At 42.8% G+C, this 17,557-nt stretch overlaps 1 protein-coding gene across 1 annotated transcript; it reads right to left on the bottom strand.

Moving 5' to 3' along the window:
- Positions 1–9,355: 9,355 nt before the first annotated feature.
- On the bottom strand, positions 9,356–17,064 carry FAM71D (family with sequence similarity 71 member D). The gene is made up of 4 exons (XM_036251173.1): positions 16,906–17,064; positions 13,712–13,905; positions 12,249–12,783; positions 9,356–9,640 (listed from the first exon to the last, which is right to left on the bottom strand). The coding sequence occupies exons 1-4, from the start codon at positions 17,062–17,064 to the stop codon at positions 9,356–9,358; spliced, it is 1,173 nt and encodes a 390-aa protein (XP_036107066.1).
- Between the last annotated feature and the right edge of the window lie 493 nt (positions 17,065–17,557).

Below are 17,557 nucleotides of genomic sequence, written 5' to 3'. Positions count from 1 at the left end.
CTTAGTGCAGAGTGGCGTATAAATCTCAGCTGCCCAGTCTGTCCTAGAGCCCTATATTCTCAGGGAACCCCTGTATATACCTATGTAATAAATTTTGTTATTTTCTCTTGTTAATTTGTCTCATGTTAATTTGATTATTAGACCAGCCAGATAAACTTGAAGGGTAGAAGGAAAATTATATTTCCTCCCCAACACAGGTGAATAACATACCCAAGTATTTACCCAAGTTATTATATTTCTTATGATTTAGTGGATAAAATAGGAGAAAAGCTGTCAGTTTTTCAGACTATTTCATTTTCAGAAATATGTTTGGATAAAGAAGTTTGCTTTCTGCACTCTTAATTTTAAAAATAAATAACAATAATTAAAATACTTATCTTCTTAACCTCATTGGTATGCTAAAACATAAACCTAAGTCAATTTTCACCAAATCTTTGTTTCTTCATCAGATTTTCAATAAATATTTTGGAACGGTTGCTGTTTGAGTAAAAGAAAGTGTTTCTGAAAAATAATTACCCTTAGATAATATCTTCACAGATAAGTACAAAGACAGAATTATGATCCATTTCAAGAATTCTGGCAAATACTCTTGTTCCAGTTTGAGTTCTACCAATGGATCTTTCCAAAGTAAAGGTTAAGTTAGTAATTTGCGGAGGAGCTTGCAAATAAATGCTCATATAGCCTTTACTAAATAGGTTTGGTGATTTAAGTGAAGTTAGTTAAGCTTAATGATAAAGGTTTTCAAGAGACTGGAAAATCCCAAGTAAATGTGCTTCAAAAAGGTGCAAATTTTAAAAAGCCTGCCGTTATCCTCCATTAAGCAAAGGGAAGAGTCACAGCCGCACTATTACCAAGCTATGAAGAGGAACATGAATGCTTTATAAAGTAAACCCTTCACGTCTAAAGGACCCAAAGTGACATTACAGAGGGCTCCATAGTCTTCCACTCATCTAGATTGCAGTTGCTAAATTTACATTTTAGAGAGTAATAAGTTTGAGAACAAAATATCTAACAAAGTCAGTGTTTAATTTTTTTTTCATTCTTCTCACAATGCCCTGACTCAATCCTACAAATCTGACAGTATCCTACAACAGTCCCAGGAATAAGCACCAGTGAATTCCATTCTACTCTTAGGTATTACACCTGTCATTCACAATGAACACTGTCATATTAGGCTCCACTAGTAATTATGTTCCTGATGCAAAATGGCAATAAAAAAGAATCCAGGCTTGATTAAATTGGGCTTAAGAGGATTGCTTAGAACCAACATTTGTTTTTGCTTTGCATTTTAAAATTTATCTATTTGTTTTTCTACCCAGTAGAGTCATCAGATAAATGACACAGGAGGGTGAGAGACAGGAGGGCAGGGCCTTAAAGAATCTGGAATGTGCTAACCTTCAAGATCCCTTTTAACTTTAATATTCTATTAATTTTTTTGCTATTTATGTAGGGATTTATTTTTTTTCTTTCCTAAGAGTGATCATAACAGTGATCACTAACAGAACTTTGCACTTGCAGAGCATTTTTTACCGTAACATTTTTTCTATCTCACAATTTTAATATTTTAAAAAACCATTAAGAGCTAATCTAATGTTCAGAAGATTTTTAGTGTAGTGAGACTATTCTGTATGTCATGGTGGATACGTGTCACTATGCAAAACAAAGAGTGAACCTTAAGCTAGGGACTGTAGTTAATAATAATGTATCGATTGATATCATTTATTTATTGTAACAAATGTACCACACTAATGCAAGGTGTTAATAGGGAAATCTAGGGGTGGGGAAGAGTGATGGGTGGCAGTGGGGTGGGTGTATGGAGCTCTATTTGCTCAATTTTTCTGTAAATCTAAAACTGCTTAAAAAATAAAGTTTATTAGTTATTTGTTTTATTAAAAGGCACTAAAAGCTAATCTAAGAGCAAGGAAAGCAGTTGAAATGATTTAAACAGTTAACATTGTGAGAGTTGAATTGTAGTGTGTTTCTAAAGCCTCAGACAAGGGCAGGACGTGGGATTTGAGACGTATGAATGAAATAAAGCAGAAGGAAGACATCGAAGTGTTCAGACCTGATCAATTATTATTAAAAAAATTTTTTTCTTTTTTTTTTTTTTTATCCTCACCCGAGGACATTTTTCCATTTTTTGTTCAGATAGAGCGGGAGGGAGAGAGAGGAAGAGAGAGAGAGAGAGAAACATCGACGTGAAGGGACACATCGAGTGGCTGCCACCCGCACGACCAACCAGGGCCGGGGACAAACTGCAACCGAGGTACATGCCCTTAGCGGAAACCGAACCCGGGTCTCTCTGTACCGCAGGCTGGCGCTCTAACCGCTGAGCCAAACCGGCCAGGGCAAAAAATTTTTTTTCTTTATTGGTTTTTAGAGAAAGAGGAAGGGAGAGGAAGAGAGAGATAGAAACATCGATGAGAGAGAACTTCGACTGGCCGCCTCCTGCATGCCCCCCACCGAGGATCAGGCCCACAACCTGGGCATGTGCCCCTGCTGGGAATCGAACTGACAACCTCCTGGTCAATGTTCAACTGCTGAGCCACACTGGTTGGGCCTGATCAATTATTATTTAGGACAAATTGCTAAATTGGATGGATTAATTTTTATCTTTTTTATTTTTAAGCAATCATATGCTTTCCTATGAAAACCATACTCATGCCTCTTAGAGAAAGGTATGTTTCTACTGAGTGGCACCTGCTTCTGTCCCTCTGTACTTGACAATCCTTTCTCCCGTCTCTCACTACTTCTGACTAATGGTTGCTGTTCCATCTCCCTTCCTTACTTTTCCTCTCTCCTGTTTTTTGTTCTTTGTTTTTTTTCTTTGTCTGTGTCCTTCTTTCTCCTCCAATACATCAGACTTACCAGTAGCCCTACTGGTCATTGTTCAGTTCCACTGAAAGAATTTAGTGGTTATCATCAGGAAATATTAGATCAGCCCTGGCCGGTTCGGCTCAGCGGTTAGAGTGTTGGCTTGTGGTCCAGAGAGACCCGGGTTCGGTTCCTGCTAAGGGCACGTACCTTGGTTGCAGTTTGTCCCTGGCCCTGGTTGGGGTCGTGTGGGTGGCAACCACTCAATGTGTCTCTCTCACATCGATGTTTCTCTTTCTCTCTTTTCCTCTCTCTCCCTCCCACTCTATCTAAACAAAAAATGGAAAAGTGTCCTGGGGTAAGAATAAAAAAAAGAAAAAAGAAAAGAAATAATAGATCGGGATTCTGGGGGGAAATATTGTATTTCAGTGACTTCTTTACTTCTCTATCCTCAATCTGAAGCAGGAAACTTTCCTGAATATTGAATCAGTTTTTTTTATATAATATTTTTTTCTTCTTTGAATCCAAATTTCAGAGCTCCTGGTCATACAGGAAAACTTTCTGAAGAAGTCTCCCTTGAGTTCAAGCCAGTAGTTAGTCCCAGGGCTGACGGTGAACCCTTACTTCGGCTCTCAGGCCTGACAATGAGCCCTCAGGGAAAGGAACCCTGGCTAAACCATCCTTGTACCTAGGACTGTCTCTTCACAGAGCCGTGGTGCTCACAGAGCCTGCATTAGAACTGTTTGGAGGGCTATTGAGCACAGAATGCTGAGCCCACTCTGGAGTTTATGACTCAGTAGGATGGGGTGAGCCCAAGAATTTACTTCTCTATCAAGTTCCCAGGTGATACTGCTGACCAGACACACACTGAGAACCACTGGTATAGACACCCTACATATTAAACAGTGCTTTGCTTGAGCCAACAACCAAGACTACTGAAATCATAACTGAGAACCACCTACAGCTTGAATGCCTTGGCACTTGGATCTAGAGGCTCTAGAATTGCTAGAAATGCACAGCCCAGGAGCTAAAGTAAACATGACTGATTTCCATGAATCTCCTAAGGATCACCCATGTTCCTTTGCTTCCTGGACCCCTACTTAGCTAAGAAAGAAGATTAAAAGAAAGCCAGGTTAGAGTACACTGTACTTAATTACAAGTTGGTTAAGATATTGTTGAGTAAGGTGTTTTTTTTTGACAGAATACCCAACTTTCTTTTATGTAAACTACTGAAAATTATCAGTGACAACAGCGATCATACACCGACCACCTACTACAAGCCCTTTACAAACTTTTATCGCTCTACTTCTCAGAGCCTACAACAAACTGGCTGTGTTTACAGTTTCTCTCCCAGCACACTCCTTTTAGGACTCCCCAGAGCACAATTATCTTTGACTCCACCATGCAGTCTATCATTTATTTAGCAGTAGATTAAAATTACATAAGAAACATGAACAGGTCTTGACCCCTTGCAGGAGAATGTCTTAAGTCTATCCAGGACAAATATCTTAAAGTTTGCTTTAGAGAAGTATCCAGGCACAAAGACTCCACAACTCCAGAAACCAGTTCTATTGTTTATTAACATCTAATCAATGACATGCATTAACTTATTGTTTTTTATTGATTTGTTGGCTGTCTGCTATATTACTTTTCTGTATAATAAAATTTTCCTTTGTGTTTAGCTAATATAATTTTTACTTTAAATTTATTTTTAAATTTAGCCTTCTGTGAACTTCTCATACATTGAAGATGGTAACTGTCACCTATTAGCATTTTCCTCCTTTGTTTAAATAACCTGGTTTTTTTTACTATATAATTTTTGTGCTTTTTTCCTCCACTTTCTTCTCTAGGTTGAGTATATTAGATAATATAGTGGAAACTTACTTTGGGGATGCTATGTGGTATAGAATCATCTTTGAATTATTTTCAATGTGAGTCAAACTATATTAGATTTGTTTAGTCTAATGTACAATCTGAATCTTTCCTCCCTCCCTCCCTTCCTTCCCTCTAACTTTCCTTTCCTCCCTCTCTCTTTTGATTTGTCTATTCTTTTTTTTGGTAAGCAATTACCATGTGCCTGGCATTGTGAACTTTTTAATATCAGCTTTTTAAATCCCTACAACTGAACATGGTAGGTGTAATTCCAATTTTACAAATGAAGAAACTAAGACCTGGAAACACTGAGTTCTACCCAAGGTCGTACACAGGTAAGAACAGAAGAGCCAGGACGGGAACCAGGGATGTCTGCCTGCAAAACCCATTCTCCAACTGCTGTGCCTTCCAAGTAATGCGTCTAATGAATTCATCCTCGCATCTGTTTGGTTTTTAAATTATATGTGTAATTAATTGTATAATAAAAGTTTAATAGGAACATGTGTTAATAGTTACAAAAAATACCAATTTTTTAAATCACCAACTATGCCTAAACTCTGTGGTTTCTTACCATCCTCTGTAGAAATAAAATACCATTGGATATACATTTTTTGGAATTTTACTTTTCTAGTTTATAAATCCTTTTTAGTCATATAGCTCTTTACATTGAAATTCTCCAATTGCTTTTCCTAATGGGGACCTGCTCTTTCACTAAATTAATATACCCGTGGTCCTTTGGATTACTTATAGGTTTTAACTACAAGACACTATGTTGAATATGTTATTTAAAATAACTATTTCTTTGGTATGTCAAGGGGTATAATCATCTGTAGTGTGAATTGCCAACTCACTCTGTAGACAGCTCCCACCATTTATGGTGACAACCATCGGTGTTAGTAACATCTAATAAAAACCCAACTGTAACTGCTTAACTTGTATTTTTAAAAACTATTAGTGAGATTGATCCCTTCTAAAGTATTTATTTCTTTGACATTTTTCCATTCTTTGTTCAGGTAGAGTGGGAGGGAGAGAGAGGAACAGAGAGAGAGAGAGAAACATCGATGTGAAAGGAACACATCGAGTGGCTGCCACCCGCACAACCAACCAGGGCCGGGGACAAACTGCAACCAAAGTACGCGCCCTTAGCGGGAACCGAACCCGGGTCTCTCAGGACCGCAGGCCAACGCTCTAACCGCTGAGCCAAACCGGCCAGGGCTGGAGTAAATTTTTATTCATAACATTTATTAAATGAATTATTTAAAAATTCACATTAGCTATCTATAAATATGGCAGGAATAATAGATTATCTGTTACTATTATTTTCCCACTGTGTTTTGTATTTCTTTATTTAAAATTATTTATTTGGCAGATATTTATAACTGTTACACAGTCATTCAGCTTGGAACTCTATTCCCCCAGAGCCCCATGCTTCCTTCAGATTTCTGCTCATATCAGATCTCTGCCCTTCGTCAGAGAAGCCATCCTGACCACCTGTATAGAATCTCTCCTCCCTCCTCAAATCACTCTCTATTCTATTACTTTATTTTTGTTTTATCACAGCACATTTCAGATCTATGATATATTTTATCATCTGTATCTGCTACTGGAATAAAACACTTCATGAGATAGGGACTTGATTGTTTTCACTGCTGTGTTCCCAGTGCCTAGCATATAGAAGGTGCTCAGCACGTATCATTGAATAAATGAACCAAAGTTTGCCATGAAAATTTCTTCATTGCTTCAGTGGCCAAGAAATGAACTTTCCTTTGGGACTAAGGCAATGCTACCATTCCATTTTCTTCTAGTTTATTTTAGTTTTAAAATATATTACTCTTGCTGGGGCCGGTTTGGCTCAGTGGTTGGAACGTCGGCCTGCAGATCAGAGAGTCCCGGGTTCGGTTTCCGCTAAGGGCACGTACCTCGGTTGCAGTTTGGCCCCAGCACATATATTTTATATTTGGGATTTTTTAAAAAAATAATAAATAAAATATATTACTCTTTTCCCATCTGAAATTTTTTTGTGGTACAGCATAAATCTTTGACTAACATTTTCTAGATATTTGCTTTTTTTTAAATGTTTTTATTCACATCTTAAAAGAGGTAAATAAAAATCCCAAACTTTGAGTTTAAATATCAACATAATGAATCAAACACAAATTTTACAGGTGAAAATTTACTTTGTTGCTTTTTTTATATCCTCACCCAAAGATAGTTTTGCATTTATCTTCAGATAGAGTGACAGGGAGGGAGGGGGGAAGAGAGAGAGAGACATTGATGTGAAAGAGACACATTGAGTAGTTGCCACCCACACGACCCCAATCGGGGCCGGGGACAAACTGCAACGGAGGTACGTGCCCTTAGAACCGAACTCAGGACTCTTTGATCTGCGGGCTGACGCTCTAACCACTGAGCCAAACCAGCCAGAGCTAGAATTTTGCTTTTTAATGTGTCTTTTGAACTCATATTAGTTTGATTTTATTTTTCTATCTTTATTTCTATATTCTAAACTAGGCACTGTTTTTTTTTTGTTATTGTTTGTATGTTTTTTAAACTCACCTGAGGATATTTTTCTATTTATCTTCAGATAGAGTAGGAGGGAGGGGGAGAGAGGAAGAGAGAGAGAAACATTGATGTGAGAGGGACACATTGGACACGACTGGTTGCCTCCTGCATGACCCTGACCAGGGCTGGGGATCAAGTGGCAACTGAGGTACGTGTCCTTGACTAAAATCGAACCTGCAACTCATCCGTCCGCAGGCCAATGCTCTAACCACTGAGCCAAACCGGCCAGGGTGGCACTGGTGTTTTAATTACAATATGGCTTAAGATTTTATGAGACCAATTCCCTCTAGACATTTTTCATTCCCAATAGTTTACTTGATATTCTCTCTCTTTTTCTTTTTTCTTTATTTATTTATTTTATCATCCTCACCTGAGGACATTTTTCCATTTTTTGTTCAGGTAGAGTGGGAGGGAGAGAGAGGAAGAGCGAGAGAGAAACATCGATATGAAAGGGACACATCGAGTGGTCGCCACCCGCACAACCAACCAGGGCCAGGGACAAATTGCAACTGAGGTACATGCCCTTAGCGGGAACTGAACCTGGGTCTCTCCGGACCGCAGGCCGATGCTCTAACCACTGAGCCAATCCGGCCAGGGCTCTTTTTATTTATTTTTTTATTTATTTTTTATTTTTATTTTTTTTTATCCTCACCCGAGGACATCCCTCCATTTTTTTTTGTACAGATAGAGTGGGAGGGAGAGAGAGGAAGGGAGAGACAGACAGAAACATCGACGTGAAGGGACACATCGAGTGGCTGCCACCCGCACGACCAACCAGGGCCGGGGACAAACTGCAACTGAAGTACGTGCCCTTAGCGGGAACCGAACCCGGGTCTCTCCGGACCGCAGGCCGAAGCTCTAACCGCTGAGCCAAACTGGCCAGGGCGCTCTTTTTCTTTTTCAAACTCACCTGAGGATATTTTTCTATTTATCTTCAGATAGAGTGGGAGGGAGGGAGAGAGATGGAGAGACAGAGAAACATTGACATGAGAGGGACACATCCACTGGCTGCCTCCCACATGACCTGACCAGGGTCGGCACGAACTGCAACCAAGGTATGTGCCCTTGGCCAGAATTGAACCCGGGACTCATGAGTCCATGGGCCGACACTCTACTGCTAAACCAAACCCCCATGGCAGTTTACTTGTTATTCTTACCCCTATCTTTTCCACATACTTTTAAAACTTTTATAATTTCTATGAGATAGCCTATTGAGATAAATTGGTATTGTATTAAATCTATAAATCTGTTTAGGAGGTCCTATAATCTTTGCTGTCTTAAATCTACTAGTCCACACAGAGATCTGAGTTTCCTTATTCAAGTTGTTGTTTAGTGCTGCCATTAAAATTTTGTAATTCTAGTTATATAGATCTCTTATCACTTTCACTAAATATTTGATTTTTATAGTTGTTTTTGAAAAATACATTCTCTCTCTTTTTTAATCCTCACTTGAGGACACGTTTGTATCTATCTTGAAATAGAGAAGGAGGGAGAGAAGAAGAGAGAGAGAGAAACATCAATGAGACAGAGACGCATCAAGTGGTCACCACCCACATGACCCCAACCAGGGCTGGGGACAAACCGCAACTGAGGTACGTGCCCTTGTCCGGAATTGAACCCAAGACTCACTGGTCCTCGGGCGTTGCTCTACCACTGAGCCTAACCGGCCAGGGTTTTCCCATTCATCTGGCAATTGAATAGTAAAGTTATGAAAATAGTGTTTTCAGATTATTAAATTATTAGTTGGAAATGTAGGAAAGTATAAGGGATGTATAGAGGAGAAAAATAGAGAAATATAAAGCTAAAAGAAAAAACACCCATCGTCACTCTAGAAATCGAGTCCCCTAATTCCTGAATGTGGACCCTGTGACTCTAGTCTCTTTTCTTCAGCACACACAGGTGACACTAGGCAGACAGCCCAGAACGTCAACTGAATGGTGTGGGAAGTGGGGTGAAAATAAACATTAGATGAGATTGAATCAAATGGGGATAATTAAGAGTTGATGATATCAATCAATTATATTGTATCTATGTCTCAGACTCTTCAGCCACAAATGCCCGAGTTGTAGGGACTTTAAAGGACACGCTCATTCACACTTACACTACCTCAGTGCGAGCACCCCGCACTTCCCGGCCTCACGTACCTGGACTCTTCAGCCTTGAGAGCCGCGCTTTTAAAATCTGTTGTCCTCATTTCCAAGGTTCTATCACTCTTCTCTGTGAATGTATTTGTCTCACTGTGTTCTGGAGTCAAGATAGTTTCAAAACATCTTTCACCTTCGAAAGTCAGTGTCACGTTTGAGATGGTGACGTGTTTTGAGAATTCTTTGAACTCATTCTTACTTTTTGTACCTTGTAGACACCCAGGCTTCAGAATGTTTTTCATTTTTTCCTTTGAAAATAATAAGCAGCAGCAAATCAGGAACAGAAGAGCAGCATACAGAAACAGGTTATTTATGGAGCCGAATCTAAAACAGTCATCGTTGCATCCATTTACGGGGTGCCCTGGATGCACAGGTGCCGCAGGGAACGAGGCTGGCTGTCCGTGGCCAGCGCGAGGCCAGGTGGTGTCAGAGGCTGGCAGTGTGGGGACCTGACACGGCACATTGAAAAGCTCGTGTGGTCATGTACCAAAGTCAGCCCACACAGGAGTAGCAGTACTTGATTACAGCACTTCCTCGCTCTGAATTTCAGGGAAAGGAAGGTTTTCTAGAAACGCCTTGCTACCGACTCCCCATTCTGAGGCTGTTGCTGATTTAAGAGCATCTAATAGGTGAGAGCAGTTAGAGGTTCATAATAATACCACAGAGTTTGTTTTTCAAAAGACTTAGAACCTCTGCCTAAAACTTAATACCCTGAAACCTCTCCCGTTCTCCTGATGTCCTGGTGTCCATGAAGCGCCAGCTCCGGGGTCCTCACCGCTTTCCTGGATCTCAGCCTGGGAGCAAGGGCGGGGGCGGGGGCGGGGGGCGAGCCGGTGCTGAGACCATGTTTCTACATCCCCTGCGTCTGACCCACCCGGCCGTCCCCTCCGCTACCTTGCCTGGAAAATAGTGCAGTAATTTCCTTCCTAAAAACTTCATTTTGTCTGATAATGAAAGTAATACATATTTATTTGTAGAATAATTTTTTAATCCTGTAAGATATAAAGTGAAAGGAAGAAAATTATTGCTTGCTTGATGCTACTGGCCAGAAATAACTACTCCTATCACACATTTCAAAGGGTCTTTTTGTCCATTTATTTGTTTTGTATGTGTCTGTTTTGTGATCATATTTCTGTTGCATATTGCACACTTTTCATTTAACAATTTATTATAAGGATTTTCCTTATATCATTAAAAATTGAATTCTTCTAATTAAAAATTAATTATTTTCATTGTAGAAAACAGAAAATTCAGGAAACTGAAGAAAACATAAATTGACTATAATCCCCAAATTCAGAAAAAAACTACTATTAACAATGTGATATTTCCCCCTTCTATTGTCTCTGTGTGTAAATGTATTTTTATATATTTAGCCATTTCTCCTGTTGCAGACATTTAGGTTACTTCTGTGTTTTCCTTGTTTCATTTTTATAAACATGGCTTACATGTGTAATGATTAACATATGTTTATAGCTGAATCCTCATTCCTGTTTCTATTTAATTCCTTTAGAAAGATCCCTAGAAGTGGAATCACTGAGTTGAGTCAAAGGATACAAACATTTTTAGGTTCTTTTTTTTTTTTTTTTATCCTCACCCGAGGACATTTTTCCATTTTTTGTTCAGGTAGAGTGGGGGGGGGGGGGCGGGGAGAGGAACAGAGAGAGAGAGAGAGAAACATCAATGTGAAAGGGACACATTGAGTGGCTGCCACCCGCACAACCGACCAGGGCCGGGGACAAACTGCAACCGAGGTACGTGCCCTTAGCAGGAACCGAACCCGGGTCTCTCCGGACCGCAGGTCGACGCTCTAACCGCTGAGCCAAACCGGCCAGGGCCATTTTTAGGTTCTTGATTCTAAATTATTTCAAGAAGGTTTGTAGCAGTTCACATCCCTCCCCTGAATCTAAATGACTTCCACGTTGACCACTGCTTTACTAACATTGACTACTACTATTCTTTCAATGAACAGTTTTATAGATTTTATAAAGTTTGTATTTCTTTGATTACTAGTGAGGTTAAACTTTTCCCACTGTATCTATTGGAAGTTTCTTCTTCTGTGCAATTTCTTTCTTGCCCTTTGCCACTGTTTAATTTTTATTGTGGGCCCTATGGAGGTTTTCTGCAATAGTCTTCAAATTGATTACCTACGATCCATTCTGCCAATAGATTAATCTTTTACACACACAGCTCCTTCACACTCTTACAGAAAGGGCTATGTGCCTAAGGTTTGCCCAAAGACTGAAATCCACACTTCTTATTTTGGCATTAAAGGTTTGGAAGCAATTTTTCAATCCTATATCCTAATATAACCCACATATATTATGCTCCAGCCAAATATAACTGTTTTTAAACATGGCTCCATGTTTTTTCCACTTTCTGGCTCTTTCTAGAGCCTCTCACTTCTTTTGGTATTCTAGTTTCCTATTTCCACTTTCACTTTTACCGACTAATGTACTGCATCCTTCAATGTACTGCATCCTTTTATGTACATTTGAATCTTAAAACAGCCCTTACATGATACTTATACCCTCATCTCAGAGATGAGGAGGCTGAGGCTCATCTGTCGCAGGGCGAGACTCCACGCTGGTCTCTGACTCTGACCCAGAGGCCTCCCATCCCACCATAGCTTTCTGACCCCGGGTAAGTTTGGTGGTAAGGATGGTCACTGGCTATTTCAGGAGACACCTGACAGCTCCGTTCCTCCAAGGATCAGATCTCATTATTAAAACGAGGTTACTCAGAGCAAGTTTCATAGTGTTCTGGTGAGTGGTGTCAGGGAACTGTCCCAGAATAGTGATCCTGGTGATCGCTCTTGTTCTTGATTATTAAAGAATGAAAGTCTTCTTTCTCACATACCTTTTCCTCTTGCTTGGCCCTTCGTATGTCATCATTTTCAAATACCACTCTGACTCCCGAGCTGTTTGTGACATCATGGAGGTCTGTGACTTCTGTAACTTCTGTGGAAATGCTTATATCTGGGGCCTCAGTGACCTCATTTTCTGGAACGTCCGTGACGTCGGTGACATCAGTGATGACCGTTAATTCTGAGAAATCAGCATTTTCTATGGCATGTTCAGGGTCTGAATATGCGTGCACACACGGAGTCTGCACAGCTGCGAATTCTTCCATGTCCATGATGTCCACCGAGCCCGTGATGTCTGTGCTGTTGGTGATTTCCGAGAGGCTTGACACTTCTGACAGCTTGGCAGCTTTGGCTTTCTCCTGATTCAACAGGGAGATGAGCTCCACCCACTGAGAAAACAAGAAGTCCTGTTGGTAGGCAGGGGCGCAGAGCTGCAGGTAGTAGGCTCGGCCGCTCACCAGCTTCACCTTGAGGCGCATGTTCTCAGCATCGTGCACGGACAGAGTCACAAACTGCAGAGGGAGGAACCTGCGAACAAACGCAAATGTCATCCGGAGGCCACACTGGAGACCTATCCAAAGGCCTTTCCTGTCTGTCTCATGGCAGCTTGGGACAACAGGCCTGTCTCCACACAAGCCTGGGCAGGGCCGGGCAGGGCCGGGCAGGGGCGGCCTGTGGTTGCCACGTCCCCAGGTCTGGTCCTTAGCTCAGGAGGCTCTGAACCTTCATTTTTAGTACATGCTGTCGGGCTCCTGGGGTTATCCCACTTGAATCATACTTCTAAGACTCTGATGTACTAAAAAATCAGAGTGTCAACTACTTACCAGGAGAAGCTATCCTATTTAATGCTGCAAAATGGAGACGGAGAAGTTGGGTGATCTGCTCTAGGCCATATAGCAAGTTGGTGGCTTGAGACAAGGCCTGAGTTAATTCTGGTAGAAGTCAGGAGGTGGTGGGAGAGGGGCATGTTCTAGAGAGACAGTCTGAGTCTTCAGTTTCTGTTACTTACATTTAATTTAAAAAAAAAATTAGCCTGGCCAGCTTGGCTCAGCAGTTAGAGCGTCGGCCCACAGACCAGAGAGTTGCGGGTTCGATTCTGGTCAAGGGCATGTACCTTGGTTGCGGTTCATCCCTGGCCCTGGTTGGGGTCCTGCGGGAGACAACCAATCGGTGTGTCCCTCTCACAAGAATGTTTCTCTCTCTCCCTCCCTTCCTCACACTCCATCTGAAAATCAATGGAAAAATATCCTCAGGTGAGGATTAAAAAAAATGTAAGCTCCTGTCTGACTGCCAGGCCGGCATAACCATGTCCCCAGGCTGTGAGGTGCGGCTCTGTCACTGGTGGTAGGGAGCGCAGGCGAGATGCTCCCTGAGAGCCACTGCCGCCGCCGCTCCGTTCCCAGCTCCGGGGTGTGCTTTTCTGAGACACGTTTCACCCCTTCCTGCTGTAACTCACCTGGTGAGCACCAGCTTCTCTGGCGAGGTCAGGAGGCTTCTGAACAGGGGTTCGCCGTCGTTCCAGGCGGCAGGCGGCCGGTGTGCGAGCAGCATCACGTTGGGGGTCTTGGGGCTGTGACTGGAAGAGCAGATGCCCACAGCCACCCAGTTGGCGCGGTTGTGAAGGTAAATGGACTCACCTCTCCGGTTGACCTAAGACAGGACAGGAAGAAGAGTTTCTGGTAAGGTACGTGGTCCTGACCACCTTGCTCACCTGAGCGGTGTAGGGAAGAAAGGAGAAATGAACTGTGTGATGCACTTGTTCACTCGCTTGTTCATGTGAGTTCTTGGAGCTGTCACAGTGAAAAGGCAGACATGGCCCCTGACCCATGGAGGTCTACTGGGGAAGGTGATCATTAAACAACTATGTCACTCATCATTATTATTATTATTATTTAATTCTTACCTGAGGACATGTTTATTAATTTTTTTGTTTAGAGAGAGAAGGAGAGAGAGAGAGAGAGAGAGAAACATCAATGTGACAGAGAAATATTGATCAGTTGCTTCCCACACGCACCCCGACAGGAATCGAACCCTAACCCTTTTGGTGTATGGGATGACGCTCCAACCAACTGAGCTGCCCAGCCAGGGCTGCCACTAATCATTATTGTAAGAAATGTTACCAAGGACAAGTTCAGGGTGCTGGGCTGTGGGGCACATAATGGGGGACTTGACTTAGAGACTTAGGGTTGAGCAAACTTCACAAATGTTCATTATAAATTGTACTGATGTAATACATAAGTGGCACACGATTCACAGATAGTGTTATACGATACCCTTTGCTGTACATTCCACTCGGCCAGTTGGTTCTCACAAAAGTCTTCACTGATCTTTGCCAAACTCTTGTACCCATAGTCTCAAGAGCATAGATAATAGTAAAATGTAGTGAAATAATAGGATTTGTTGCCTTTGTTTTGAATATAACTTAATTGTAAACGTTTATACCATTTAACTTTTAATAAGGGCTGTATTTAATAACCACTTGCAAACTTCCTAAACACTTACCAATGGCCAGTCCCAGGCCCCCTGGTCTAGGGTCAGAGAAGTCTCCTGGGGAAGGGACCCTCACCAAGACCAGAACCATGTGGCAGATAAACTAGCTGTGTGGACAGGAGAACTTTTAGGCTGAAAAACTGTGTGTACAAATCCCTAAAACCTAGGAGTCTCGTCCAGTAAAATCTCTGCCGGTCGGGAGAGGAGGGGACTGGGAAGTGGGTGGACAGGATGTGAAGGGAGCCAGAGAGGCTCTAACCAACACTCAGCTGTGTAGTAACTGGTTCAAAGCATAAATCACTTAAAAACCAGTATACTCTGGCCCTGGCCAGTTTGGCTCAGCAGTTAGAGCGTTGGCCTGTGGACAGAGAGACTCGGGTTGGGTTCCTGCTAAGGGCACCTACCTCGGTTGCAGTTTGTCCCCGCCCTGGCTGGGGTCGTGTGGGTGGCAACCAGTCCATGTGTCTCTCTCACATCAAAGGTAAAATGCAAAAATGTCCTCAGGTGAGGATAAGAAAAATAAAAAAATAACCAGTACACTCTGGAAGACGTCATAGCCCCCACAGTGGGTTATCTACCCAGCACCATGCTCTTCTCCCCGTGAACAGAATTCTGGTTTTGTCCAGTACTCACTCGTTTGCATGGATGTGTGAGGGGAGCTAACAGGGTGACAGAGTGAGAAGAGCCAACCGGGGTCCTTGATGACTCCCTGTGGGTGAGCTGATGCCCTGTGGCTCTCACACTCTGTTTGAGGTCATTGTTGTTCTTTTTCATTTAAACTTGAGTCAGGAACCCTAGTAACTCACTGCCTGTTCAAGTTACGTCTGATACGGGGTCACGGATGGCCCACAGAATGCTAGCTGCCTCCCCCGTGTTCATTAGAGCACGCACAGGTCATTTGAAAAGTGTGTAGGAAGAAGTGTGAACAATAAAATAAAAAAATTAGTAGTAGGAAAGAAGCATATGGAGAGTAAAGTACATAAAATTGTGACTTATCACACGTTTGGGGCATCACTGAAACGTTACTGTTCCTCAAGGCATCGCGTCCTGCCTACGGTTCTGGAGGGGAGGAGGGGCAGTGCAGAGAGCGTGTTTATGGAAGGCGAAGACTGTCTGGCTTCCCCGGCACCCCCCTGTGCGTCTGTGGCCCTCCCCGGCACCCCCCCTGTGCGTCTGTGGCCCTCCCCCGCACCCCCCCTGTGCGTCTGTGGCCCTCCCCGGCACCCCCCCTGTGCGTCTGTGGCCCTCCCCGGCACCCCCCCTGTGCGTCTGTGGCCCTCCCCGGCACCCCCCCTGTGCGTCTGTGGCCCTCCCCGGCACCCCCCCTGTGCGTCTGTGGCCCTCCCCGGCACCCCCCCTGTGCGTCTGTGGCCCTCCCCGGCACCCCCCTGTGCGTCTGTGGCCCTCCCCGGCACCCCCCTGTGCGTCTGTGGCCCTCCCCGGCACCCCTCTGTGGCATCAGCTGGGGGGTGGCTTGAATGGGCGCGTTTCATGTTAGACTCAGCTGTGGCATTTCAGTGAAGTTTAGGGGTATGGCTCAAGCCGTTGAACTCATTTTCCCGTGTCTTTGTCAGAACATTTTAATGTTGCATGCTCAAAGGGAAGTTAGAATGGCTCCCAAATGCACTGAAATGTAGTTTCATTCATAATGGAGTTACATTTTTATGAAAAAAACAAAACAAAACAACAACAACAAAAAAACAAAACAAAACAAAAATCTTTTCTCCCTGACACAATCTGAAGAGTATAGTTTACCCTCCAAGCTAAGAGCCAATTTAGTTCTCTTTAAACCCTAGTTGTGTCATAGACGTTATTCTTTAAAATGTCGTCCAAGTCTAAGAAAGGAATTACGGGATGCTTTCCTGTGGCAGAACATCCTGAAAATGATCGTTGTCTCTTCATGTAATTTTGGGAAGATTAAGATAGAAAATTATGGTCAAGGTAGGGCAGAATTCCTAGGTTAGAGTTGGGAAAACTGGAAATAAATTTTTGCTTAACATTATAATTATTTTCAGTCCTTCAATGTTCCCAAACTGCTCCCTTTAACTGCAGCACACATTCCATCGCCACATTAAAAACAATTCCCCTCCCAAGTTTGTCAGTCGTCCCTGAGTAAGTTAATGACTGAAGTTACTCATGATTCAAGGCTCAGACAGTTACCTGGATAAAATTGCCCTCTAACATGGGAGGGGAGACGAAAAGGGCGTACTCTCCCCCGTCCAGGGTAGTCTGGAGATGGCCTGGGCCGGGCGAGGGCAGCACACAGAAGGCCTCCTGCTCCGGGACCCTCGGGGCAGGCTTCCTGCCGCTCTTCTTCATTGTGCCTGCACACGGACACCGGAGGGCTGATGAGGTGGAAGGACAATGAGCAGAGGCAGAAAAAATTAATATCACACCTACGTAGCTTCACGTATTCATTCATTCAACACATTTTCCAGCACCTCCGATATGCTGGGTGATGCGCTGAGCGCCGGAGACACATCGAGCAGGACTGATAAGATCCTCCCCTCAGTGTATACACTAGAAGAACAGAGATGTGGCCCTGGCCAGGTAGCTCAGTTGCTTAGAGTGTCGTCCCCATATGCCAAGGTTGTGGGCTCGATCCCTGGTCAGGGCACATATAAGAAGCAACCAATGAATGCATAAATAAGTGCAAATGCACAAATCCATGTTTCTCTCTCAAAAATTAATTAAAAAAAATAAAGATGTTGGATGATAATGGCTACAAAGACACGAACACAGACATGTGGAGTAACAAGCCCCTGGGGTGCAGGGCTGGCAACAACCACCTAATTCGGGTGGTCGGGAAAGG

The sequence above is a fragment of the Molossus molossus genome, unplaced genomic scaffold (genome assembly GCF_014108415.1).
Source record: "Molossus molossus isolate mMolMol1 unplaced genomic scaffold, mMolMol1.p scaffold_m16_p_1, whole genome shotgun sequence".
NCBI lineage: Eukaryota > Metazoa > Chordata > Mammalia > Chiroptera > Molossidae > Molossus > Molossus molossus.
Note: the sequence above shows the minus strand (reverse complement) of the source record. Positions and strands in the feature narration are given on the sequence as shown.